The following is a 23,172-nucleotide window of genomic DNA, read 5'->3' on the forward strand; positions in this document are numbered from 1 at the left end:
TTGGCCAACATGCAGGACTCTAGGAAAGGTGTGAACCCTAACTTGGCCCATGTGCTAAATGGTAAATATGGCTCAAATAGCACAAAACAGATTCAGGCCACCTTTGGATGGCATGCAGTATTGCTAAGGCCTACCTATTTTCAACATTTCATTGCAGCACATTAAGTAAACAGTAGATGGCAGCAATGATATCAGCGAGCCTTTTGGAGTCTCTCTTCCAGGAAAGCAGAAGAGGAAGAAGAAGGAGGAGAAAGAGGAGGAGGAGAAATAGGAGGAGGAGGAAGTGGAGGAGTATGAAGAATAAAAGAAAGACGTTGTGTTGCTGCTGTTGCTGTAGGAGTGTTAGACTTACAGGACACAGGTTCACACAGCTGAAGGAGGTTTTACACTGAGTCTCAAACTAGGTTTTCTACTTTGTTCAGGTTTGTACTTTCCAGCTGAACTTTTCAAAACATTCAGATGAGGGTGTTCAGCTGTCCAGACTGTACATCAGTGTTGTGGGGTTAACTGGGTGGATTGTGGCTGTCAGACTGACCCGTGTTTTCCTCAGGTCACAGTGTAGAGATGCAGCCCAGCACCAGTGGATCTGACTCTCAGCAGCAGCAGGGGCGGTGGACCGCCCTGCTGAGCCGCTGTCAAAGCTGTCAAAACTCAGAGGTAACCCCAAATGATATCACCTGCAGCATCTTTATTCACAGTCTTTATTTCCCTCCCCGCTGAATGACTGAATGGTGTCTTCCCCAGATGGCTCAGGTGATGAAGACCAAATTTGTGCAGTACATGGGCAGCCATCCCTTCCTGACCCTCACAGTGATGGTGTTCGGGGCCATGGCTGCTCTGCCTGTTGGACTTTTCCTCGGCTTTGCTCTGGTCACCGCGGGTATTTCGGCAGTAGGTTTCGTTTTGTTCGAGGGTAGGTGCACTCGAGTCAAGATCGTCCTCACAAAGTTTTTTTTTTTTTACAATGTGTAGAATTTTCATTTTCAAAAACGTGTTCTTCTTCTCTGTTTTCTTTCAGTGTCCCTGTTGTTTGTGGCCGGGTTGACTCTGCTGTGCATCCTCTGCGGTCTCGCCTTCTTCTCTGTCACAGTTTCACTCATCCTAATGGCTTTTCAGGTATCCATCGCCAACGTCCTGAAGTATTCCCCACAACTGATCAAGGTAATATACTGTAAATCGATTCACATTACAGGTTTTACTTTTAATAGTACTTACTGTGGCACAGCATCACAAGCCGCTGTTAAATGTCAAACACTGCTTTATTTTGTCCTCTTCTCCATTATTCCTATCAGCCATTTAACGTCCAGGAGAAGGAGACGGATTCCAAAACTCAGGACTGAAGGAAACACAGTCGCTCTCGTCCTCTTCTCTTTACTTTCTTCCTTGGAATGTACAGGAGCCTTGAGTCTGCACCACTGAAGCTCCAGGGTTTAGGACAGAGATGCTTGAATGTGTGATGACTTGATTCTGGGATCTGCTGTTGTAAATGGATTTTCTAAGCACAAAGTCCACCTGATGGTTAATGTTACGATTTATTTTATCATTATATTATCTTAAAACAGGAAGTCTTATGATCTTATATTTATATATTTATTTTAATGGTTATATAATGTCAACATGAAAGACTATATTTCCAAGTGGCTCAATAGCCAAATACAGACAGTTATTCTGATCTAGACATACACTGACTATCTCAAGACGGCAGCTCTTTACAAGTATTAGGAATAAAAGCCAATTTAAATGCATAACAAAACTTGAATGGTTTTCAGTGGATACCTCCCGTAAGGCCAAACAGTTTCCTGTAATTTAACCAAGCAACATCAAATTACACTCATAGTTATCAGTGCAACTAAATATGCCAGATTTGTTTATAAGTATTGCTTTAGAGATTCACAAAAATGACCTATTGTTGAAGGGAGTTTAAAAAAAACTCCTGGATCCGACCCCATGATCCAGATCCACACCAAAATCGATTTGCCTCAACAAATGTGATAAAAACATGTAACATTCTGTCAAGTGTCTTCTGTAAAGAAGCTTTGAATAAATGTTCATCAAAATTAAACTGTTCCCTGGTTTTCTGTCCAAACACCTTGGTAAGGAGAAAATGTTAAGAGCTCAAACTCAATGTGTACAATATTTTTATAGGATAAAGCTGCACTCTCATCAGCTCTTCAAAAATCACAGTGACACTGGAGGGCGATTCTCAAAAAATCTTTAATTGAGGTGATCATATGCAAAAAAAAAAGTGACATCAAAACTTGAAATAATGCTTGAGGAATTGCAATTTTGAAAAGATTTGGCCTTTAAATTCACAATAAATGCATTCATTGAACAGCATGACAACCGTTATTCAAATTACTGAGCAGAACAAGGTCAGATCTGTTGAACTGTCACACTTCAGACACTCAGTTCATAAATGAGAAGTCCCAACCAGTCGAAGAGCTGGAGGATCCTTCTCAGCCCTGAATGAAACGTGCACTCGACCTTCAGTCATTCATCACTGACCCGTCGCTGGTGTTCGTGCGTTGGTTACTGGAGTGCAATAATGACAGAAACAAAGTTTGTGCTAACTCTACATCCAAAAAGCAATGCTCTTAAGTTTGTATGAAATCTATATTGAAGCTGCAGAACAACTACATTGAAATGTGGCTTCTTTAAAACAGCAAGCTGAAGAAAAAACAAGAAGACACGAGGAGTTTCATACCAAAAGGAGACACCCACGTTTGAAATTACTGACACTGGTGACTAAAAGACTGCTGGCACTTAAGTAAAGTATTTTACTGGTTACATCTTAAAGTGAATGAGCTGTAAATACAAAAAGTTCAGATTTTTAAAAGAGAAACAATCTTTTTTTTCAATATTTTGAGAAATATGAAATGGCAATATATTTGTGTGTGATGTGTTGGCCTCTAAAATGTTGACAAGAGAGTGTGTTACAGGATATGCAAAACATAATGGAGATAAAAAATAAACGATCCTAATGTAGAAAAAAAGAATACCGTGAGAAAATGGATTTAATCCTCATCAGGCACTCAGATACATTACTCTTTATCTCTCTCTTTAATAAGACTGTACATTTGTGCATTTCATTACCAAGTCAAACAAGGTACTTCTCAGACATGACTCCATTTGTGACATTATAAAAATAAGAAATACAGAAAAAAGCGTATACACCTCGCATTTAAAAACAAAAACAAGCCTTTCTCCTATTTGAATAGCTATGAAAAGAAGTTTAAGGCAAGATGCTGAACACAGAAATCCAGGTGTTGATTCGGGATGGTCTTTGTTCAGCTCTGGTGTTTGTTGGCATTTACCAGTTCAATCAGCAATCATCAAGAAGACTAGTGTTTTTCCCCGTTAGTTGCTCTCTGTCTCAGGCATCCTTTGCTATAGGTCATGAGATTCCACGATGTCATCACCCAACCCCCTGAGTCTGCTGGGAGTCGCTGTCTCCTTCTCCGTGTTTTATGCAGGCAGACTCAGCTTCTTGCCTTTCAACACTGGGGGATGAGAAAAAATGTAAGACAGTCGTCATCGGAACCGAAGCACCACAGACAAAATCCTGTTGTGGTTTTGTGAGACAAATCTGAGGCTAAAATGATTGCGGACATTTACATTTTCTACCCTAACAAAATTCCCTTTATGTGTTTCCTGGGACTGTGTATGTAGATTAACTACTAAGAAGGGACAGTGGCACAAAGAGTGAATTTTGTACTAAAAACCGTAACTTTGGAAGAGACGGACTTCATTCACCAAACGCTGAAGCCTCCTATTAGCTCAAGCGGAACTGTGTAATCTGTCTGTTTTCAAGGAATGTGGATTTTGTCCCTCATTTCTTACTCTGAACTAATTCTAAGAAGCAATGCAGTTCAACCGGGCATGTGAGAATTGTACGACCCCACTTTATCAACTTTTTACTGTGACTGAACACCAAATAAAAAGACTTCATATAATATTACATGTGTGTACGTTTTTTTCTTTTTTGTTCACCTATACTGTTGCTCAATGGATGACACAAGTAAAGAACCCACCTTTGGTGACATAAAGGTAGAAGAAGTCACAGTAGAGGATGGTCTGGACCACGCCCGACACAATGGCAATCATGTCAAAGAAGCCCTCAAAATAGAAACGCCAGATCCAGTTGAAGAGGTAGAGTGCACGATACATGCCCAGGCAGAACAGGTAGTGGGTGGTGATTGTCTCCGCCTCGCCAGTCTTGCTGATCATGAAGAGCTGAGGCAGGATTGCCACCGACTCCAGGTAGATGGAGAATGTCCAAAGGATCTGATGACAAGGTGAGCAGGAGTGTAATTAATGTCACGTTTAAATGTCATGTTTATAAAAGGGATTCTTGCAAGTATTCTCATAAGCAATTCATTTACAAAACGTTTATCCAACCTCGAGGAAAGAGAAGTCATGGTTGATGAGAACAGCGAGGCCTCCTACAGGAACTACCAGGAACTCCACCCGGAAACTGTCATGGTTGCCATCATAGGTAGCCCTGAATTTCATGTAGATCAGATAGACGGTGGCACACGAACAACCGATGTAGATCACCTGGTAAACAACACAGAATCATTCCACACATCATTCAGGATACTGGGAATAACAGGAGACCAATGTCAAGGGATTATTTTTTCAGAGCTGAGGCGCGACTGGTTTCTTACCTTCATGCATGTGTTGTAGAGGGAGATGAAGGAGGTGAGCAGATCCAAGTAACGTGCGGTGAACACGATGGCAAACAGGATCTGGCTCTTTCCAGAGATACCTTGAACAGAAACAATCAAGCACATTTACTATTTAGGTGAAAAGTTAACCAAAGTCATGAGCAACTTCAGAATGACTTCACTAGTAGTAATCATGACTTATAATGATTTTCTTATTGAACAGTGACATCTACTGGAATCATGATATATCTGCACTTTTAGAAACTTAGATATGGACTATTAATAACTTTAATCAGTTTTACTTTCTAACATTATTCTGGGTAAGTTTAACCAAAAATATAGAATGGCCTTTATAACCAGGCTTAACTTTCCAGGAGCCAAAATATAAAAACTGCCAATGAAAGACAATAATAGTAGAAAGTAGATATGAGCAATACAAGTACATTACAGGGCATCAGTAGACGACAGTACATACTGTATGTACAGGTTTGCTTCGGAGTGTGTTTTTTCACTGACCTTATAACACAAAAAATAGTGTTTCTAATGTTTTTGGGTGAAGACAAATACGAACACAAATGGCAACCCTGCCAATTATAATCTTATAAATTAGCTTAATATCATCCCAGATCCATACAAGGCAGTAAGATGCTGACGTGATCAACAATGTCTCCTCCCAGCTAAAATTGTTGGGGGTTTCCTCCATGTGCCCCTGCCCAGGGGGGTGAACCTCTGTGAGTGTGCATGATTGTCTACATGTGTTAGATAGCCTGTGATAGTCTGGTGACTTGTTTGAGATGTACCTCAGGCCACAGCCATCCCTCATCCTTCAGGAGCATGTCTCCCTCTGTGCTTATATGTGCCCTCACATCATTTGTGGTCAGCATTGACCTGCTTCATCTCCTCTGTTGTCAGTGCACCTCTGTGTGAATGGTATCTCTCAGCAGATTTACACTATGTATGAACAAGGTCATTGTGGCTCACATGCATGAATGCAGGTGGGTGATAACGTCTGTGAAGGTGAATTATGTATCATCGCAGGATGTGATGCCAATGACAGCCAAGAAGGGTCAACCATGATATAGGTGGACGCTGTGACGTTGTCGGTCAAAGTTCACCTGAGTTGAACTCGACACAACGCTGCAGATTTGCTTCCCCACAAGAACTGCATTTTTTATTCGTCGCTGCTACATTCACGTATGACCTTGAAAGACATTATTAAAGGTCGATTGGTGCTTGACTTCCTCTCTGTTGTCTCTCTTTTGTTATTGGCTTCCCTCATTCCTGATCATGGACCCTACAGACTGTAACACCCGTTTGAGATTTTCTATTTATATATATATATATATATATAAATAGAAAATACAGCATGGAGGGAGCATCTTTAGGCATCATATAGTAAAATATATTTCTGAATTGAATCATTTCCATTTTATCCTCTTACCTTAACAAAAACATCACTACATGATATCTAAGCATACAAATAGACAAACAGAACTATCCATCTGTTATCTGTTGCCTTAAAATGACCTCTTCACTTTGAACCTAACCCCCACAGCCTTGTACCCAATAACTTTTCACCTCTCATAAACCCTACTGGTAGGTGTAGTTAGAAATCACTGGTATCTAGTGTGGCCCAGTGTGCAGCTTTACCCTCAACACGTTACTAATGTCAAGCGAATTGAGTAGAGTTGAAATAAAAGAAACAAACAGAAAGTAACAAACTATTTTAGGAGGTTAGCTACTTCCGTTGGAGAACGCCACGTCAGAAGCCAGACCAAACAAGTCGAGCACCGAACCTGAAGTTAGCAGAGCAGTGTTTGTGTGTGTGTGTTAGTGGGTGTGTATAAACTGCAGCGAATAAAACAAGCAACTTCAACCTTATATTAATCTTGAATGATTACTTTTCCTCTGCAAAGCTGCAGACATCAAACTGTGTACACAACCCGCTCAACCCAGAGTTCAGCTAGCATACTCAACTCACACTGAGCCAGCTAATGCTAAGCTACATTTTTATATTGTTGTCACAAAACTCAGGATCATAACCGCACGTCTGTAGTAGATGCAACAGAAGCAATGCAGACACCGCAGTTTCTATTAGTTATCGGCAGTTAGCTAGCGTCGTTAGCCACCGGCTCAAATGAATGAGTGGGGAGAGTTAGCATGTGGCTAGCAACCTTGGAGCGTGCTAGTTGATGGGGTGGACAAAGCTGAGAAAGGCAAAGTTACCCAGAAACATTAGGAGAACAACGGGGCATCGAGTGTGATGGTGGATGAAGCTCCGGCTCACCTGCACAGGACCTGCTCTTCCATATTTTGAGCAGCAGGATGATGATGGCAGCCAGATGAGAGAGGTCCCCGGTCAGTCTGAAGATGTTCATGGCGGCGGAATGGATGAGCGGACGCGGCTAACGCAGACAAGTCTCCCCTCAGCTCAGAAGCAGCCTCCTGGTCACACTTGTTGATCCCGTGGGAAGGTTTCTCCGGCTCGGCTCGGCTCGGCGGCGGACGGGGCTGTGGGTCCTCGACAGGATTGGAAATATGGCGAGTGCAGGTCGACGTGGAACGGGGCGTGGGAAAACACAGGCAGGGATTCGGATTGGACAAAAATCGGACTGACAGCGCGATAAGACCCGCCCACATCGAGCGGAACTGAGGGTGGGAAACACGAGCCCCGAATCCACGAGGAGGGGGGGGGGGGGGGTTACTGGTGAATCCATCAGTACCAGAAATCAACTTGATTTCATGATCTCAAACGGATGATTCACCGAAAAATGATAATGCACTCGTTATCTACTCACCACTATACCGATAGAAGGGGGGGGGGGAGATAAGGGGGGGTAAGACATGGATCTTTCCCCAGGGAATAAGACATGGATCTTGATGGGGGGGGGGATCGGTGTTTGCAATTTGGTGCAGCTTGACTGAATTTAAAGGGGACTGCTGGGCCTTGGTGGAGGTGTACTCTCTCGTGATTGGCGTTCTAGTTCTCATTGTTCCCCCTACACAAAACAAGATTTTCTGACCATCTCTTTACATTGCATATTTTCCATTTATTGCAAAGCATATTACGAGAATCTGTCTCTGAATTGCTCCTTACGGACCATTTTGGACCACATGCTGTGTATTGTCCTCCTTTCATTTATGGTGCCAACACAAATGATTGTAGAACCTACATGTTCTGAAATGTATCCTGAATCTGTCCCTTCATTGAGCCATCATAAAATCATATTACTATTAAATCACGTGACATGTTTCTAAAAGCCCAAAGCTCACATGCACGACACAAAAGTAGGAACCAAGTGTTGAGAAATTGCTGCTTACTCACTTCCCATGTTGTCAGCCCTTTAGACAAAACATCACACAAGGAATCATGAGATCACCCACAAGTGTTCAAGCTACAGACATGGACTGGCTGCTTTGCTTTTCTCTCATGCTCACTCACCTGCTGCTAACAGGTAAACTTAGTTTCTGTCCGGACTTTATGTAATTGGTTTGGAGGTTTTGTTTGTTTCATTGTCAGCAGGATTACACTGAAACAACTGAAACTTCATTGAAGCATTTGGTATATAGGTCTGGGAAGAACCCATCAAATTGTGTTGCTGATTTGTGTCAGGGGGCTGACTACTGTTTCCAGTTTCTTTAACGTCACAACATTTTCAAAGTTTTTCAACATTTTCACCGTTTTTTTAAGGAATAATTAACGGATCTTGATGACAAAAATCTGGCATTCAAAAGGGACTGATATCTGAGTATGTGAAATGTTGTATGTCTTGATGGAATTTCAGGGGAGTGTTGGGCCGCGGCAGAGGTACTTTCTCTACCGAGTCATTCTAATTCTTATTATTTCACATTAACAGTAAGAATTAGGCATCACAGCTGGTGTTCTTGGTTAGTTTAGAACATTTTGGGGGATTTAAAAAAGTGAATTTGACATCTAATAAATGTCTCTCTTTACAGACAGCTTGGAGAAAACGGAAATCAGCTTAACACAGCGACAGAGGGAGATCTGGAGGAAAACAGGACAAAAGGTTGTTCTGCCTTGTACTGTCAGTCCTCACAGCTCAGCCAACAGCTTTAATTATAAGTGGTTTGTTTTCAAAGAAAACTCCCACTTTCCTCTCAAGCTGATTTCACCCAAGTACAGCCTGGAGGGAGCATCTCTAGGCATCAAGCCACTTAATATTAATGACAGCGGGATCTACTACTGTGCTGCACAGAGGTCTGGAAACCCAGTAAACGGCTCACAGCATGTAGGGCTGGGTACGGCTCTTACAGTGACACGTAAGAGAAGAACTTTGAAAGTTACACTCAGATGTTTGTATGCTTGATTAAGATGAATCACAGACAACTTCCCTTTTGCTTTCAGGACATGTTAAAACCATGACATGGCACATTCTTCTGTATTCTTCATTTGTCCTCCTGGTCATCTACAGCACGGCAATCGTGACTCTTATCATTTTAAAAAAGGTGCATTACTTATACCATATTTATTACAAGTTCATACAAAGACTGAAAATGGGAAATGTGCTGATGTGAAATTAACCCCTGCCTCTCTTTTCTAGCATAGCTGCAACATCTGCTGCAGAAGGATGGGAAAAATCGACAAGGTTGTAGATGAGTGTATGATGTTCTGTTTGAATATGTGTTTGATGTGTTAACTGTTTAAGCCAAGAGAAGCAAAAAGAGGAAAAGGAGCCAAGGCCTCCGTTAAGTCCGATCTTACAACACTACAACTGACAGAGCAGCTTTTGACTCGCTATTCTTTGAAATTAAAAACAGAAAAACAAATCTCTGAATATCTATGTACTGACATAAATGTCTACTTCTCTTTTCAAGCAAAAGGAATCAACAAAGAAAACAAGATTCCACAGTGTGCTGCAAGAAATGAACAACAGAATGGACTTGGACAGAAGCGAACACGCTCCAGGACAAAACGGTGTACAAGCTGAGGTAAGTCTAGTTGCAGAATGTTGCGGTTAGAATTTGTCAATAGGTGGATTGGGTAAAGTGCCTTGCATAAGTATTCACCCCCTTTGGACTTTTCTACATTTTGTCATGGTATAACCACAGATTAAAATTTATTTCATCGTGAGTTTATGTAATGGACCAACACAAAATAGTGCATCATTTGGAAGTGGGGGGAAATATTACATGGATTTCACAATTATTTACAAATAAAAATCTGAAAAGTGTTGAGTGCATATGTATTCACCCCCTTTACTGTGAAACCCCTAACAAAGATCTGGTGCGACCAATTGCATTCACAAGTCACATTTGCAAGTCACATAATTAGTAAATAGGGTCCACCTGTCTGCAATTTAATCTCAGTATAAATACACCTGTTCTGTGACGGACTCAGAGTTTGTTGGAGATCATTACTGAACAAACAGCATCATGAAGACCAAGGAGCTCACCAAACAGGTCAGGGATAAAGTTGTGGAGAAATATGAAGCAGGGTTAGGTTATAAAAAAATATCCAGAGCTTTGAACATCTCTCTGAGCACCATAAAATCCATCATAAGAAAATGGAAAGAATATGGCACAACCGCAAACCTACCAAGAGGAGGCCGTCCACCCAACCTGAAGAGTCGGACAAGGAGAAAATTAATCAGAGAAGCAACCAGGAGGCCCATGGTTACTCTGGAGGAGTTGCAGAGATCCACAGCTGAGGTGGGAGAATCTGTCCACAGGACAACTATTAGTCGTCTACTCCACAAATCTGGCCTTTATGGAAGAGTGGCAAGAAGAAAGCCATTGTTGAAAGGGATCCATAAAAAATCCCGTTTGGAGTTTGCCAGAAGCCATGTGGGAGACACAGCAAACATGTGGAAGAATGTGCTCTGGTCAGATGAGACCAAAATTGAACTTTTTGGCCTCAATGCAAAACGCTATGTGTGGCGAAAACCCAACACTGCCCATCACCCTGAGCACACCATCCCAACAGTGAAACATGGTGGTGGTAGCATCATGCTGTGGGGATGCTTCTCTTCAGCAGGTACATGGAAACTGGTCAGAATAGAGGGAAAGATGGATGGAGCCAAATACAGGGAAATCCTTGAAGAAAATCTGATGCAGTCTGCAAAAGACTTGAGACTGGGGCGGAGGTTCATCTTCCAGCAGGACAATGACCCTAAACATACAGCCAGAGCTACAAAGGAATGGTTTGGATTAAAGAATGTTAATGTCTTAAAATGGCCCAGTCAAAGCCCAGACCTCAATCCAATAGAGAATCTATGGCAAGACTTGAAGATTGCGGTTCACAGACGGTCTCCATCCAATCTGACTGAGCTTCATCTTTTTTGCCAAGAAGAATGGACAAACCTTTCCATCTCTAGATGTGCAAAGCTGGTAGAGACATACCCCAAAAGACTTGCAGCTGTAATTGCAGCGAAAGGGGGTTCTACCAAGTATTGACACAGGGGGGTGAATACTTATGCACCCAACAGATGTCAACTTTTTTGTTCTCATTATTGTTTGTGTCACAATAAAATTTATTTTGCACCTCCAAAGTACTATGCATGTTTTGTTGATCAAACGGGAAAAAGTTTATTTAAGTCTATTTGAATTCCAGTTAGTAACAGTACATAATGGGGAAAAAGTCCAAGGGGGGTGAATACTTATGCAAGGCACTGTATGTGGGAAGTTCTGCGTAACTTGTGTTGCAGCATATTTCCTGCCAATTTGAAAACACACTTTTTAAATCTTTATTTGCATATGATATTAATTCATTCCAGCCAGCAAGTCCTGAAATCAACATGTCAACTGAGGACATCTATCAAAATGTCAACTGAGTTGGTCAAGTATTTTGAATGACAGAGTCAGACCATCATCAGAGAGGATTTCCGCAGCCACGCAACACCTGGCAGGAGGACACTCATGTGACTGAGGATATTGATACATCAGCAGAGGATGCAAGTTGGTTGCATGCCGGGTCACTTTTTTTTTTTTATGAAATGAGATAAACACACCTCAACAAAGACACTGTTCCTCTCCTCTCCGATTTGTAAGTTTTAAATGTGTTCTGACGGCATTTATAGTTCTGCATTATTTTTATTATTATATTTATACATCCTGCTGGTATTTTGTAACACATTCAAACATTTCTTCTCAAAACCAGGTCAGTGTTTACCTCTGATGACCAGGAAAATCTAGTTCAGTTCACAAAAGCTTCTCGTATTACTGGAGTGTCTTTCATACATTTAGGATAATAACCCATTTTAAGGGGAAAACAGCACTACAGTTGTATGCCTCTGGAAACCAGTGCAGTTTCAGTCACCATCTTTTTTTTCTTTTTTTACAAATTCATATGAGGTTACTGTGACGTTTGAACACCAACTCATTAAATCCTTGAATCAAAGAGAAGATTTGTGCCAAATTTGAAAAGATTCTCTCGATGTGTTCTTAAGATAATGTATTAATGAGGACACAGTGTCCTTCACCTTTGACCGGTGTTCCTGATATGTCATGTTCACGAGAACAAAAATATCACTGTTACATTGACCTTTGATCTTTGTTTTTGTATCAAATCTGAATAAAATTCGCTCAACGCGTTCTGGAGATATTGTTTTCACAAGGCACTGGCTGATGGGGCGGAGACATTCAAAAAAGAATGGTACTGTAAGTGATATGGAATAAGAAGAAGGACACATTTAGATTGCCAGGATAAGTGTTCAGAAGAACAAGTGTGCAAGAATATAAATCTAAAAAGCTGTTTGCACAAACTTCACAGGGCACACAAAGGAACAGTACAGTAAGATTCCCTGGATTTAAGCAGCTTTTTGAAAATATCCCTTTATATCAAAATTATTCAAACATTCACCTTTTTGACACAAAACACATATCACCGACTTGCAAACATGTAAAATAATAAATCATGTTTCACTTTCAGCATATAGTAGAAATACATTTTATCAAAAAATTATGGAAACCAAACAAAAGATGTAGCGCGAACATAGAAAGTTCAAAATGCACATAGAAAGGCATATTACAGACGAATGTATATTGAATGTAGCTCAGAAGACACTATGTTCAAAAAGCATAGGTCTTGAAGTGGTTCATTAAAAAAAAAAAATCTAACAATAACAAATGTACAGGTAGAAACACATTCTGCTCATCCATTTTTTTTGATTACAAACACCAACAGAAAGAATCTAGATCCATCCAGATAACATTAGTTATGCATTCCTTAAAAAAGCCGAGGTGAAGCATTCAAAACTGAGGTTTTTTACCATCCAACCAAACAACCTAAGGTAAAACTTCCCTTCTGTGCTTCCTCTCCTTCATTGCCGTCTACTGTAAACTGAACATCTGAAATACAGATGTAAATAAATATCACATTGTCGAGTTGATTTGCGCTGGGCTGGAGTTAAAGCTACGATGTTTGCCTCTGCTCTGCTCACGGCAAAAATCATCCAATGTCATGTCCGTGACATTTTATTCACTCTTCAGATTAAATGAACCTGAGGTAACTGTAAACTTAAATGTTGGAAGTCTATGGTTTGGTCCAGCTATCCAGTTATTTTTGCGGATGAGACAGTACATTAATTACTAATGAAAGGAGTGTCAGTGGGCTTATCGTATATACAGTAGTTACCACAAATCATTCAGATTCAAATAATGATCATTAATAATCTAACTCCCTTCTATGCCATAAATGGAGGGGAACTGTCTTTGGAGGCAATGGAAGTCAGAGAGGAAGTAAGGCTTCTCCTTACAGAGATTATGATTTCCTTTTTTCTTTTTTTTGGTGTTTTAAATGTATGTACTTGGTGCCGGTGAGCGACAGAGATAGTTTACAAGTGCGCATTTGCCGAGTACAGTAAATATCGATAAAGTGCATCAAACCCACCCTGGATTCTCTCAAATATTCAATAATTTGGAAATTAATTTCTTCTTGATCACTCACTCAACAATAAAGAATTTCACCCAAATCCCAGCTAAAGAAATCAGCCACCTCTGAAACATTAGTTGTCAATGTACTTTGCGTCTACTGTGTGACTGTTGCGGATGGAAAACGGCTTCCAAGCCAGGACCTGAGCACAAGCGACGCACATTGGCACCAGACACACCAGGTAGAACATCACATTGTGGAGGCTCGCCAGGGCGCTGGACAGAGGAAGATTTTAGTTATGGTTTCAGGTCAAATTTGTATCTTTAAAGCAAGAAGACGCGAGTGAGTGTCTGTACCTTGGATTCGAATTCCCTCCTTCTTCCTTCAGCTGTTCATATCCAAACTGGTTGAGGACGTAGAGCACTATCATCGGGGCTAGAGACTGACCCGGCTTGGTGAACAGAGCATTCGTCCCAAACACCATTGAGGAGAGTGGGGAACTGTAGAATGGGGGGGGGGGGGGGGGGGGGAATCATGACATAAAAAAATCATCAAATAATCGGAGTTTGTTTGCCTATTAATAACAACAGAAAATACACATTTGTTTAATTTATTGCCCATTTATTTAGCACCGGCTGGAAAAGCAGGATATGCTTAATGCTATCTTATTTATCCAGTATTGAAAAACACAAAGGTTCAAAGACATCGCTACATCAAACATTATATATCTTCATGTGAGGGCTAAAGTGCCTCAGTGTGCATGTCGGTTGTTTTTGTTACCTGCGGTTGTGCCTCTGCAGGTCTGTGTCGATGATGTCAGCCAGAGGCAAGCCGAAAAGACTGAAGGAAGCCTGAATCAGGACCCTGCATAGAAGAGGAGGGCGACAGTGCAGGGATTATATACAGTGAATGAATAACTTTAAGAATGTCACAAGGTCTATTAACTGCTTACATGTTAATAGTGAGGAAAAAGGCCAGAAAATAGTAGTGCTGAGGACCGAGCATTAGCATGATAGCAGCCATTGCAGCCTCCAGGTAGAAGGTGAAGAGGATGATCCTGTAATAGCCAAGGCCATGCAGCAGACTCTGACAGCTCAATACCAACAACTGGGAGGAAGACAAGGAATAGTATAGGAACAACACACAGACAACACATATAAATAGACACAAAACAAGCAACTAGAGAAAGCAGCTTCATCAATTTGACCCGCACAAATACTCTGTACTTTGTCTATCCCTCAGTGTTGTAGCAAAATGAGATAAATGCTTATTTTAACATTGCCTGTACCTGTGGACAGATGAATCCCGCTCCGTACATGATGCTCTTGGCCAGAGGTGGAAGCACATCTGGAGGAATCAGGTGCTCAGCAAATATCATGGTAAAGTTGTTGAAGAAAGCCAACATGAAAACCTGGAAAAAGTTCATGATCACAAAAACCTGAAAGTCTCGATTGACCAGGATTTGCCAGATCAATGTGGTTTGCGGCGACACAGAAAACACTGACTTCTGGGACGTCTGGTCATCACACCCAGGGTCTATGGGTCTAGACCCTTTGTTTTCGAAGCGGCTCTCAATGTGGATGCCTGTATAGAGCATGAAGCCACAGCTTATGACAGCAATGAACACCGTGAAGGCTTGGAAGGCTGTATAGTCCTCCATGTTATTGGACAGCAAACCACAGAAAAGGACGCTGGAGGAGCCAATGAGAGAGGCCACCTGCGGAATTTAAGAGAGGGAATGCAACATGCAAGGAGAGTTTGTGTCATGTTAGCAAGGGGACCCACAGTAGAAAGCTGAATGCAGCGGTTGGACTCATAACATCCTTACCTGGTTGTACTTTATGAGTCTTAGTCGATTCTGATGGTGGCTGGAAATCTCTGCAAACAACGCGCTATGTGCCAGCAGCACAAAGGTCAGCATGGCATCAAACACACACAGCGCCACCATCAAATGTAGGCCGCTCAACCAGTCGTTAGGGGCGTAGGACCGCCACGGGAACCAGGCTATGAGGAAAGACAGGGAGTAGAAGGGAGCTCCGTACAGGATGGAGAGGCGGCGCTGGGAGCAGAAGGCCACCCGGGAGTTGTCTTGCAGGTAGCCGAACAGAGGGTCATTGATCGCATTCCAAACCATGTACATCACCTGCGGAGAGGAGGTTCAATAAGATAGTATTTCTATTGTATTTTGGAGGGGGTTGTAATTACTTGAGCATTGCTAGAAGAGAGCCTGTGACTCAAGCATTTCATTGCCAGCCACTGCTTAATGTTATTATTGTGCATTTGACAATAAAAATCTTGAATCTTGAATCTTATGAAGTTTGCTTCAGGCAGTGGCTCAGACGACACCGCAAACACAATTAAAGATGTCACCTCAGCCTCTGCAGAGTCGCACTATCCATTTCCAATCATTGTCAGATATGTTGATCAGTCTTATGAACCAATCAGCAGCTTAATCAATAGCATAAGTACTTTTAAGTCGGATCCTTTTTCCCAGATGACAGCCGGCAGGTTCTTTGAAAGCTCCACTCACCTGTGACTGCTGGAACGCTCCCTCTGAGATCTTGTACTTGTTGAGGAAGAGTTTGACATAGTAGAAGTTGAATATGCTGTTGATCATGGTGGATCCCAGGGTGGTCATGGCATAAGCGAGAGCTACGGGATTGAGCCCGAGGGTGATGATCAGGCGCCGGACTCTGCCCATTGTCCCGGTGTAGGCCCCCGCGGCCAGGTTCTCCTGCACGGCCATGGAGAGACAAGACAATCAAACAACCAGGATATACCTATTTCACACCGGTGTTGTTTAGCATCGCTGGTTTCAGCAGGGCAAACTGTGCATTCCAATGAAAACTGCAGAGCTGGTGCGTATGGAGGGTTTAGCGTCTTCCAGCAGTGTCGTGTTTGAGAGTAAATGGGAGTTTCTTGAATGAGTGAGACGAGTTAAGAGAGTCAAACATGTCAAACCTGTCAAACTCGACTTTGCACTTCTGTGCTGCAGGGGGGCGGGACTTGGAGACGGGCAAACAAAACACCCGACTGGCCCGGGGTGTTATTTCCTCATTGCGTTTGCCGCTTTGTGATTCGCTGATGGGATATGTCTGTCCAAAGAAAGCAGGAAGTTACGAGAACCAAAACAAATGTTAAAAAAAAAGATTTATCAGTTATTTCTCTTTGTCTGCTTTATCCGTAAATGGTGGTAAAAGTTAAACCGGATAAAACTGAGAAATATTTCACGGTTAATTAACAATATAATACAAATATTCTTCTTTGGTTTAACTGCCATCTACCGGATGTTGTGGTGTATTAGATATTTGCCACGTTGCTGGAGGGAGTGAGGGTTTATACGCTGCTCTCACACCGGGAGGATGCATTTCATCTTCCTGCTCGACCCGAGGCGGAGGACGGCGGCCGAGCTGCTCCGCTGACCGACACACACACACGCCGGGGCGCCGGGTCCAGGTCATGCGGGGTCCTCCCTCTCCCCCAGCCGCGGCTCCAACATGTTGACGGACACGATGATGGAGGAAGAGTTTGAGGGAAACGGAGAGTCCTGGCACCACCCGCAGGACCTGGAGCACGGTAAGAGCTGCGTGGACGCGCCCTGTCCATCACTCACACAGGCTGCAGAGGAAAGCATGTCATCATCATCACCACCCTCATCACCATCATGTTCATCACCATCATCATCATCATCACCCTGTGTGGATACTTGTTTTATTGTACTGGAGATTGTCAGTGAAGGAGTCCACGACACAACAAACAAACAACACAAAAAGTCCTGCAACACACTCATGTGTAATGTTGCCGTGGACGTTTTTCTCGTCTTTTTCTTTATCAGATCACCAGAACAAAAGGCTGTAACAACTTTTATCAACTAGGACTGGGTGAATTGGCCATAAGTTGTATCAAGATAAACATTTTCACATCAGTCAATATCGATAATTCTCACAATAAGTGTCACATTATTAATAATCTGCATTGAGACACGGCCGCATAAAGTGAAAAAACAAGTTTATGGGGAATTTTATTTAGAATATTGTTCATTTCCCATTGTTTATCGATAATTATCATGATGATAAATTATTATTTCTTCAATATTTTTAAGACGGATGTGTGTGATAAAGCCAAAGTTTCATATCAGTCAATATCTATATTTAATATGATAAATGTCTTCTTTTAAGTTTCTTTCAAGTTATATTGCAATAATTATTGATGTTGTTTAATTGCCCTGCCAATGTAGAACAAACGATGTAACTAGTAACACAGTAACTAGCATGTCAAATGTAGTGGAGTAGAAGTATAAAGTGGCACATATTTTTAGGTACAGGAAAAGTAACTACAAACTTAAACTCAGTACTACTTCGTCATGCTCTGCAGCTTCTCACTGATGAAGTACGCAGAGAGTCACGCAGGTCATGGGGTTAGAGCTGAGACATCCTGAGAGCTCTGTGTATCCAGGATTTCCTGAGGCTGTCACTGGTCCTGTGTCGATTGTTTTCTGGTTAACGTGCAGTTCATAAAGTGTTTGTGCTGCTGACTAGAATACAAATGTGGAAACACTTTTACTAAAAGATAGCACGCAAGTTTCATCAATCATGAGACGACATAGTAACATGGACAAAATATAAACTTTGTACTACCACATTAGAAATAATGTATGTCACCTCGGAGAAACAAAATCCAGAAGGTATCGCGGGGGTAAGGGTCACAAGAAGATCTCAAGGTATGACTTAGATTCCTCTGTGATTATGTGCCAAATAGCAATAATATGAAACAATGAGTTGTGTGTTAGTGTGTGAGTGAGAGCTGCACCACTGAAAGCTGGTTTATATTCATTCAGCTGCCTGAGTTTGGGCAATAAAACAGTCTCGGATCTCGTGTTTACATTTTGTTCCTCCTGTGCTCTGACAGATCTCCATTTGGCAGCAGAGCTGGGGAAAACCCTCCTCGACCAGAACCATGAGCTGGAGCAGGCCCTCCAGCAGATGTACTCCACCAACCAGGAGCAGCTGCAGGAGATAGAGGTGAAACATGTTTGGGAGGAAGTAATCACTATTTTCCCAGGGAACTGGCCCGTTAAGGGAACTGCTATGTACAATATGCTGCAGCTTGATTGGGCCTTGCTGGAGGTATGCGGTGGGCTGAGTGCCATTCTGGTTAAGCTTTTGGTTTTTCTCTCATTTGTTGGAGTGCAACCAGTCACCGGGCTAAATAGGTCAAAATACAGAACATTACAGTTTGATGTGCACTGTTCTGAACACTTTGACCTGAAGAAGTATGTCCAATCTTCCAAGCAGTAGAGCTCAGTTCTTGGTTTGCATGTGGGTTGTCGGTCAGAGCTCATGAATAAACCCCAACTCGCCTTTATATGTCAGGGCCCATGTGTTTAATTACGGCAGGGGCTTCCAGTGCTGATCTATTTGAGTTCGAGTGCGTCGCATTCAGCGGGTCAACGATGATAAGAGCCTTAATTTGTTTTCGGCGGTGAGCGGGCCGGTGGCTTCAGGATTTGTTGAGGTTGATATGGTAATCCCCATACGTCCCTCTGACCTTCATTCTCACGCTGTGTCCGCTGCTGGTCTTACTCACGCTGCTAATGACCGTCTCAAAGCCGTGCTCACACCTGATCACGGGAATGCGACACAGCGCTGAGCTTCTGTCGGAGCACATTTACAAATGCACCAGAGCAGTGGTTGCATTGATCTCCTCCAGAGAAAAGCAATTTAGTTGATGTCCTGAACTCGGCATGCACTTTATTCACATTATCAGTGGCATTTAACCCTAAGACTTTTACTTTAAATGCCTCAGTCTGCGATTTAGAGCTTAAAATTACATTTTTTGTGGGTAGTTTAAAGATTTTAAATAACCTTATATGTGATAAGCAAGTGACTGATGTTAAAATGTTTTAGGATTCGACTCGTTATTACGTTATTACGTATTTCTATCATCGTAGAATAAGTTTTCAATTAATCATTTAACTATATAAACCAATATTCAATTCTTGAAAATATGCTTAATTTTTCAGGGGCCAATTCAATCCCCACATTGAAGAAGCTGGAACCAGAATCTTTAAATTTGGAAATGAATAAAAACCATTTAGATGCACACAAGTCATTTAGAGAAGATATCAACACAACAACCCTGCAGACTTCAATCGAGCTAAATCTTTGACGCTTCCTTCTCTTGTGCACCAGTACCTGACCAAGCAGGTGGATCTGCTGCGTCAGGTGAACGACCAGCATGCCAAAGTGTATGAGCAGCTGGACGTGGCCGCCAGGGATCTGGAGCAAGGCAACCGGAGACTAGTGCAGGACAGCCGCCTGGCCCAGCAGAAGATCCACAGGTCAGCTGATCAGGAAATCCAAGGATTTAGTCTTGAAGTCTCAACATCTATGCAGAGCTTCGGTGTGGCATCCTGTTTTCTCTCCTTTCCACTGCAGTCTAACAGAGACCATTGACGGGCTTCAGAGCCTCATGGAGGACCTGCAGACCCAGGTGGACGGGCTCAAGGCCGCCCAGGAGGAGAGGAACAAGAGAGAGGTGTCGGAGCAGCGACGCAACCTCGGAGCTCAGAGTGTCTCCTGTCTCAAAGAGCTGTATGACTTACAACATGAAAGGTTTTGTTTGTTTCTTTATCATGCTGATTGTGATAGAATACAATGCATTAATATAAAAAGTCTAACTAAGGGATTTTGAAATGTAGCATAAATTATTCCATCATAAATTTATATCTTATAACATCCTACTTAAAATATTTTTAATGTGAAATATAATTTGTCCCTGATCAGGCACCTATCACCTGACAGTCTGCGTGTGGGTGGACTCTGGGTACCGCAGGACTCTTTCTACGACCGAGACAGACGCCAGAACGCGGAGGAGGAGAGAGCGTCCCTGCAGCGCTCCGTCCAGACCCTTCGGGCCCAGATAGCTGCAGAGCGGAGCCGCAGGGAGGCTGCAGAGCAGGAGAGCGAGTTGACCGCCAGTGAGAACGTAGATCTGGAGCAGCGGCTGTCTCTGCTGTCGGGCTGCTGGACCCGGCAGAAGGAGCTGGAGGCCGAAGTGGAACAGCTGCGGCTTCTGTGGCGGGCTGACTGTGCCAAAAGGTCAGGACTGAATTGATACTGGACTGTATTCAAATTGAATCACCATGGCTCTGTTTTTATGACCTTCAGTCGATTTTACAACTTTTATCTGCCCCTATCAAGTGTATAACCTCTCCCATTCCTGAAAGTATGCCTCTGTGTCCCCACCCATTTCCTCCAGTGTCAGAAGGCCAGACCAGCTTCTGTTGCCTGATACAGTATTCTTTGCCTCAGAGGAAAAGCCCAGCCCAGTGCAGAGTGACGCCGAGGAGAAGGTAGGAAAGGACGAGGAGCAGAGACGATACAGGCGACAGAGGTGTAACAGCGACACCGGTTTGAGAGCCTTGAATCCAGACGAGATTCGACGCGGCCACGATCAGCTGTGTATACGTCGAGCAGAGGCGGTGAAACAGAGGGGCATCTCTCTGCTCAATGAGGTGGATGCACAGTACAGCGCCCTGCAGGTATTCATAGCACATATAATGCAATTTAAGTATGTGCACTATCAAGAAGAAAATAGTTATTTGATATCTACTAAAGGGCCATTTTAATCTGAAACTTTTTTCCTTAGAATACTGTTAAGATTTCAAATAAACTTTGATTTCTAGGTGAAGTATGATGAACTGCTGAAACGATGCCACCAGGCGACAGACGGACTCAGCAGTAAAGCCGTCCAGACGTCCCTGAGTCCCTTCGGGAGCATCCGGACGCGGCGCCGCCTGTCGAGCTCAGCGGCTCTGTCTGGTCTGAGCGTGGGCGTGGAGGATGGCCAGCAGCCGGAGTACAAGGCTCTCTTCAAGGAGATCTTCAGCTGCATCCACAAGACCAGAGAGGACCTCAGCGAGAACAGACGCGCAGACAGGGACGTTGTTTCCCATGATTCTACCTAGTGATTGCATTAATCATCATCCAGGGACACGGGGATGGAGGTGGTTTGTCTCTGTTTGAAACTTTGAGCTGGCTTTATAATGATGTTATCCAGGGGCTGCGATGCAATAAGCACAGTGCGTCTCAGACACGCTACAATCCTCTTATCTCCTGTCATGTCGCCGCACTTATATTTATGTTAGTCAGCACTGTTCCTTTTATTCCGTCCTTACAGAAATGAAGTGTTAAAAAAATTGTTGCTGTGTGATTTGATGCAATAATGCATTCCAAAGATCAACAACAAAACTAGATAGTAAATATATGATTGTATATGGAAATATTTATAGTTAGATTAACTCGTACTAACTGATCCTTGGCTAATTCAATGAGTATCATATCCACCTACTGCAGTATTCAGTGTTAATAGAATGCCAACCCTGTGACCACGTGATCATTTGGTCTGTGGGAGAGAAACACACATTGAATATTGTTTGCGTTGAGAAGTAGTTGTTATATAAGACTTGTGTAAACTGAAACGTTGGAATGTTTGTAATAGGATGAAAAACTGTGTAACAGCTAAAGACTCGGGAGTTTATGATAATTAGCTTAACAGCTAGTGCAAGTTGGTTTTTGTAAGTTGAGCGGTTGAAGGTCATTAGAAAGTCACAAGAGAAATATCAGTGGAATACAGTTTTGTATACCAGTAGAACACATAACCAGCCATGCACTTGTTATGACTGAATCCCACTTTCTGTTTTATTTATTTTTATATATGATGTATAGAGGAGATGAAATGTTATTTATTTTCTTTACCGCTAATATTCAGAGCAGATTGTTGAGTGTGAGTGGAAGTGAAATTTAATGTAATCTGAAGTGCAAAAGAAAAATGTTTGTAATCATTCTTGCGGCGTGAAAATGCAGAAAGACATTTATAGCTGATTTTTCTTATAACCTATTCTGTTTAAATCAAAAAGGTTTGCATAGATATCATGGGAACATTCTCTCATGTTGGAAAAATCTTTTTTTCCCCCAGAGCCCAGCTGTTGTTGACTGAATTTAAAGTGACACATATTATACTGCTGAGACCCATAGTGACAAAACAGTATTTTTCATATATCACTCGCACTTTCCCTGTGATGTGATGATGCTGATGTTTTTTCTCTGAAGCTGTGAACTATATCTGTATACTGCTGCAGAATGCAACACTGTATACCAAGAGGTGTCCTCAATGAAGACTAACACGATTTTGCTTGCAACTATCTAGTAAAAGCACTGATGCAGGAGCCTGTTGTATCTCCTCCAGTCTCTTACCACACCACATAGATAATATCACTGATATGTTTCAACCTGTTCTGCCATAGTCATACCATTTTATCAGGTAGAATGAAAAACGAGTATCTGCATGTGGCAGGGTGAGGTAGAAAAAACAAATACACAACTGTACTGAAAGTATTTTTCTCTCGTACTCTGTCCCCTTGTGGTCCAACAAACCATTAATGGGGCTTTGTCTCTTGTAATTCGGGTTTACACAACTGAGATTTCACCACGCTGCTCTCAACCAGACTCCAAATCCATTAAACCTGCAGACAAGGGGATTGCATACCCTGCTCACCTAAAAGGGGCAGGCCATAAACATGTACACACACACACACAAACACACAGTCTTACATAAGCAGATGTAGAGGTCTGAGACCAAGCGTCGTGTACAAATGTAATAATAAAGTCGTCA

The 23,172-nt window shown here is 42.3% G+C and overlaps 5 protein-coding genes across 7 annotated transcripts; 3 read left to right on the top strand and 2 right to left on the bottom strand.

Annotated features, from left to right (window-relative positions):
• Positions 1-249: 249 nt before the first annotated feature.
• Positions 250-2,062, top strand: LOC128458631 (lipid droplet assembly factor 1). The gene is made up of 5 exons (XM_053443528.1): positions 250-422; positions 551-657; positions 745-913; positions 1,019-1,161; positions 1,293-2,062. Exons 2-5 carry the CDS (start codon positions 565-567, stop codon positions 1,338-1,340), a joined length of 453 nt encoding a protein of 150 aa, XP_053299503.1. The 5' UTR covers positions 250-422; positions 551-564; the 3' UTR covers positions 1,341-2,062.
• A 133-nt stretch (positions 2,063-2,195) lies between these two features.
• Positions 2,196-7,221, bottom strand: LOC128458629 (ER lumen protein-retaining receptor 2). The gene is made up of 5 exons (XM_053443527.1): positions 6,955-7,221; positions 4,668-4,768; positions 4,399-4,557; positions 4,032-4,284; positions 2,196-3,500 (listed from the first exon to the last, which is right to left on the bottom strand). The coding sequence occupies exons 1-5, from the start codon at positions 7,043-7,045 to the stop codon at positions 3,466-3,468; spliced, it is 639 nt and encodes a 212-aa protein (XP_053299502.1). The 5' UTR covers positions 7,046-7,221; the 3' UTR covers positions 2,196-3,465.
• Positions 7,222-7,979: 758 nt separating this feature from the next.
• On the top strand, positions 7,980-12,218 carry si:ch211-139g16.8 (uncharacterized). 2 transcript variants are annotated; one of them, XM_053443489.1, is made up of 6 exons: positions 7,980-8,122; positions 8,625-8,948; positions 9,034-9,134; positions 9,230-9,274; positions 9,504-9,617; positions 11,402-12,218. In XM_053443489.1, the coding sequence occupies exons 1-6, from the start codon at positions 8,038-8,040 to the stop codon at positions 11,456-11,458; spliced, it is 726 nt and encodes a 241-aa protein (XP_053299464.1). In that variant the 5' UTR covers positions 7,980-8,037; the 3' UTR covers positions 11,459-12,218. The 2 variants fall into 2 exon arrangements, with proteins under 2 accessions (XP_053299464.1, XP_053299465.1); XM_053443490.1 differs by having other exon boundaries at positions 9,235-9,274.
• A 214-nt stretch (positions 12,219-12,432) lies between these two features.
• Positions 12,433-16,554, bottom strand: mfsd13al (major facilitator superfamily domain containing 13a-like). Of its 2 annotated transcripts, XM_053443487.1 has the most exons (8): positions 16,459-16,554; positions 16,028-16,231; positions 15,326-15,640; positions 14,786-15,214; positions 14,450-14,604; positions 14,278-14,361; positions 13,854-13,997; positions 12,433-13,772 (listed from the first exon to the last, which is right to left on the bottom strand). In XM_053443487.1, exons 2-8 carry the CDS (start codon positions 16,196-16,198, stop codon positions 13,631-13,633), a joined length of 1,440 nt encoding a protein of 479 aa, XP_053299462.1. In that variant the 5' UTR covers positions 16,199-16,231; positions 16,459-16,554; the 3' UTR covers positions 12,433-13,630. The 2 variants fall into 2 exon arrangements, with proteins under 2 accessions (XP_053299462.1, XP_053299461.1); XM_053443486.1 differs by having other exon boundaries at positions 16,028-16,505.
• Positions 16,555-16,635: 81 nt separating this feature from the next.
• Positions 16,636-22,726, top strand: cdr2a (cerebellar degeneration-related protein 2a). The gene is made up of 7 exons (XM_053443234.1): positions 16,636-17,073; positions 18,406-18,518; positions 19,689-19,837; positions 19,935-20,111; positions 20,283-20,597; positions 20,758-21,040; positions 21,185-22,726. The coding sequence occupies exons 1-7, from the start codon at positions 16,995-16,997 to the stop codon at positions 21,464-21,466; spliced, it is 1,398 nt and encodes a 465-aa protein (XP_053299209.1). The 5' UTR covers positions 16,636-16,994; the 3' UTR covers positions 21,467-22,726.
• Positions 22,727-23,172: the final 446 nt, after the last annotated feature.

Source organism: Pleuronectes platessa, chromosome 16, assembly GCF_947347685.1.
Source record: "Pleuronectes platessa chromosome 16, fPlePla1.1, whole genome shotgun sequence".
Classification (NCBI taxonomy): domain Eukaryota; kingdom Metazoa; phylum Chordata; class Actinopteri; order Pleuronectiformes; family Pleuronectidae; genus Pleuronectes; species Pleuronectes platessa.

Excerpts from the sequence above, each read along its gene's own strand:
- LOC128458631 (XM_053443528.1), top strand. The coding sequence starts at position 565 with ATGCAGCCCAGCACCAGTGGATCTGACTCTCAGCAGCAGCAGGGGCGG. Across the intron at positions 658-744 it reads AAAGCTGTCAAAACTCAGAG|ATGGCTCAGGTGATGAAGAC; the intron begins GTAACCCCAAAT and ends TGTCTTCCCCAG. Across the intron at positions 1,162-1,292 it reads ATTCCCCACAACTGATCAAG|CCATTTAACGTCCAGGAGAA; the intron begins GTAATATACTGT and ends TATTCCTATCAG.
- LOC128458629 (XM_053443527.1), bottom strand. The coding sequence starts at position 7,045 with ATGAACATCTTCAGACTGACCGGGGACCTCTCTCATCTGGCTGCCATC. Across the intron at positions 4,558-4,667 it reads TCTACAACACATGCATGAAG|GTGATCTACATCGGTTGTTC; the intron begins GTAAGAAACCAG and ends GTTGTTTACCAG. Across the intron at positions 4,285-4,398 it reads ATGACTTCTCTTTCCTCGAG|ATCCTTTGGACATTCTCCAT; the intron begins GTTGGATAAACG and ends CCTTGTCATCAG.
- si:ch211-139g16.8 (XM_053443489.1), top strand. The coding sequence starts at position 8,038 with ATGAGATCACCCACAAGTGTTCAAGCTACAGACATGGACTGGCTGCTT. Across the intron at positions 9,275-9,503 it reads GGATGGGAAAAATCGACAAG|CAAAAGGAATCAACAAAGAA; the intron begins GTTGTAGATGAG and ends TCTCTTTTCAAG. Across the intron at positions 9,618-11,401 it reads AAAACGGTGTACAAGCTGAG|CCAGCAAGTCCTGAAATCAA; the intron begins GTAAGTCTAGTT and ends AATTCATTCCAG.
- mfsd13al (XM_053443486.1), bottom strand. The coding sequence starts at position 16,243 with ATGGCCGTGCAGGAGAACCTGGCCGCGGGGGCCTACACCGGGACAATG. Across the intron at positions 14,362-14,449 it reads TTTTTCCTCACTATTAACAT|GGTCCTGATTCAGGCTTCCT; the intron begins GTAAGCAGTTAA and ends TCTTCTATGCAG. Across the intron at positions 13,773-13,853 it reads GGAGGGAATTCGAATCCAAG|CGCCCTGGCGAGCCTCCACA; the intron begins GTACAGACACTC and ends TCCTCTGTCCAG.
- cdr2a (XM_053443234.1), top strand. The coding sequence starts at position 16,995 with ATGTTGACGGACACGATGATGGAGGAAGAGTTTGAGGGAAACGGAGAG. Across the intron at positions 17,074-18,405 it reads CCCGCAGGACCTGGAGCACG|ATCTCCATTTGGCAGCAGAG; the intron begins GTAAGAGCTGCG and ends GTGCTCTGACAG. Across the intron at positions 18,519-19,688 it reads AGCAGCTGCAGGAGATAGAG|TACCTGACCAAGCAGGTGGA; the intron begins GTGAAACATGTT and ends CTTGTGCACCAG.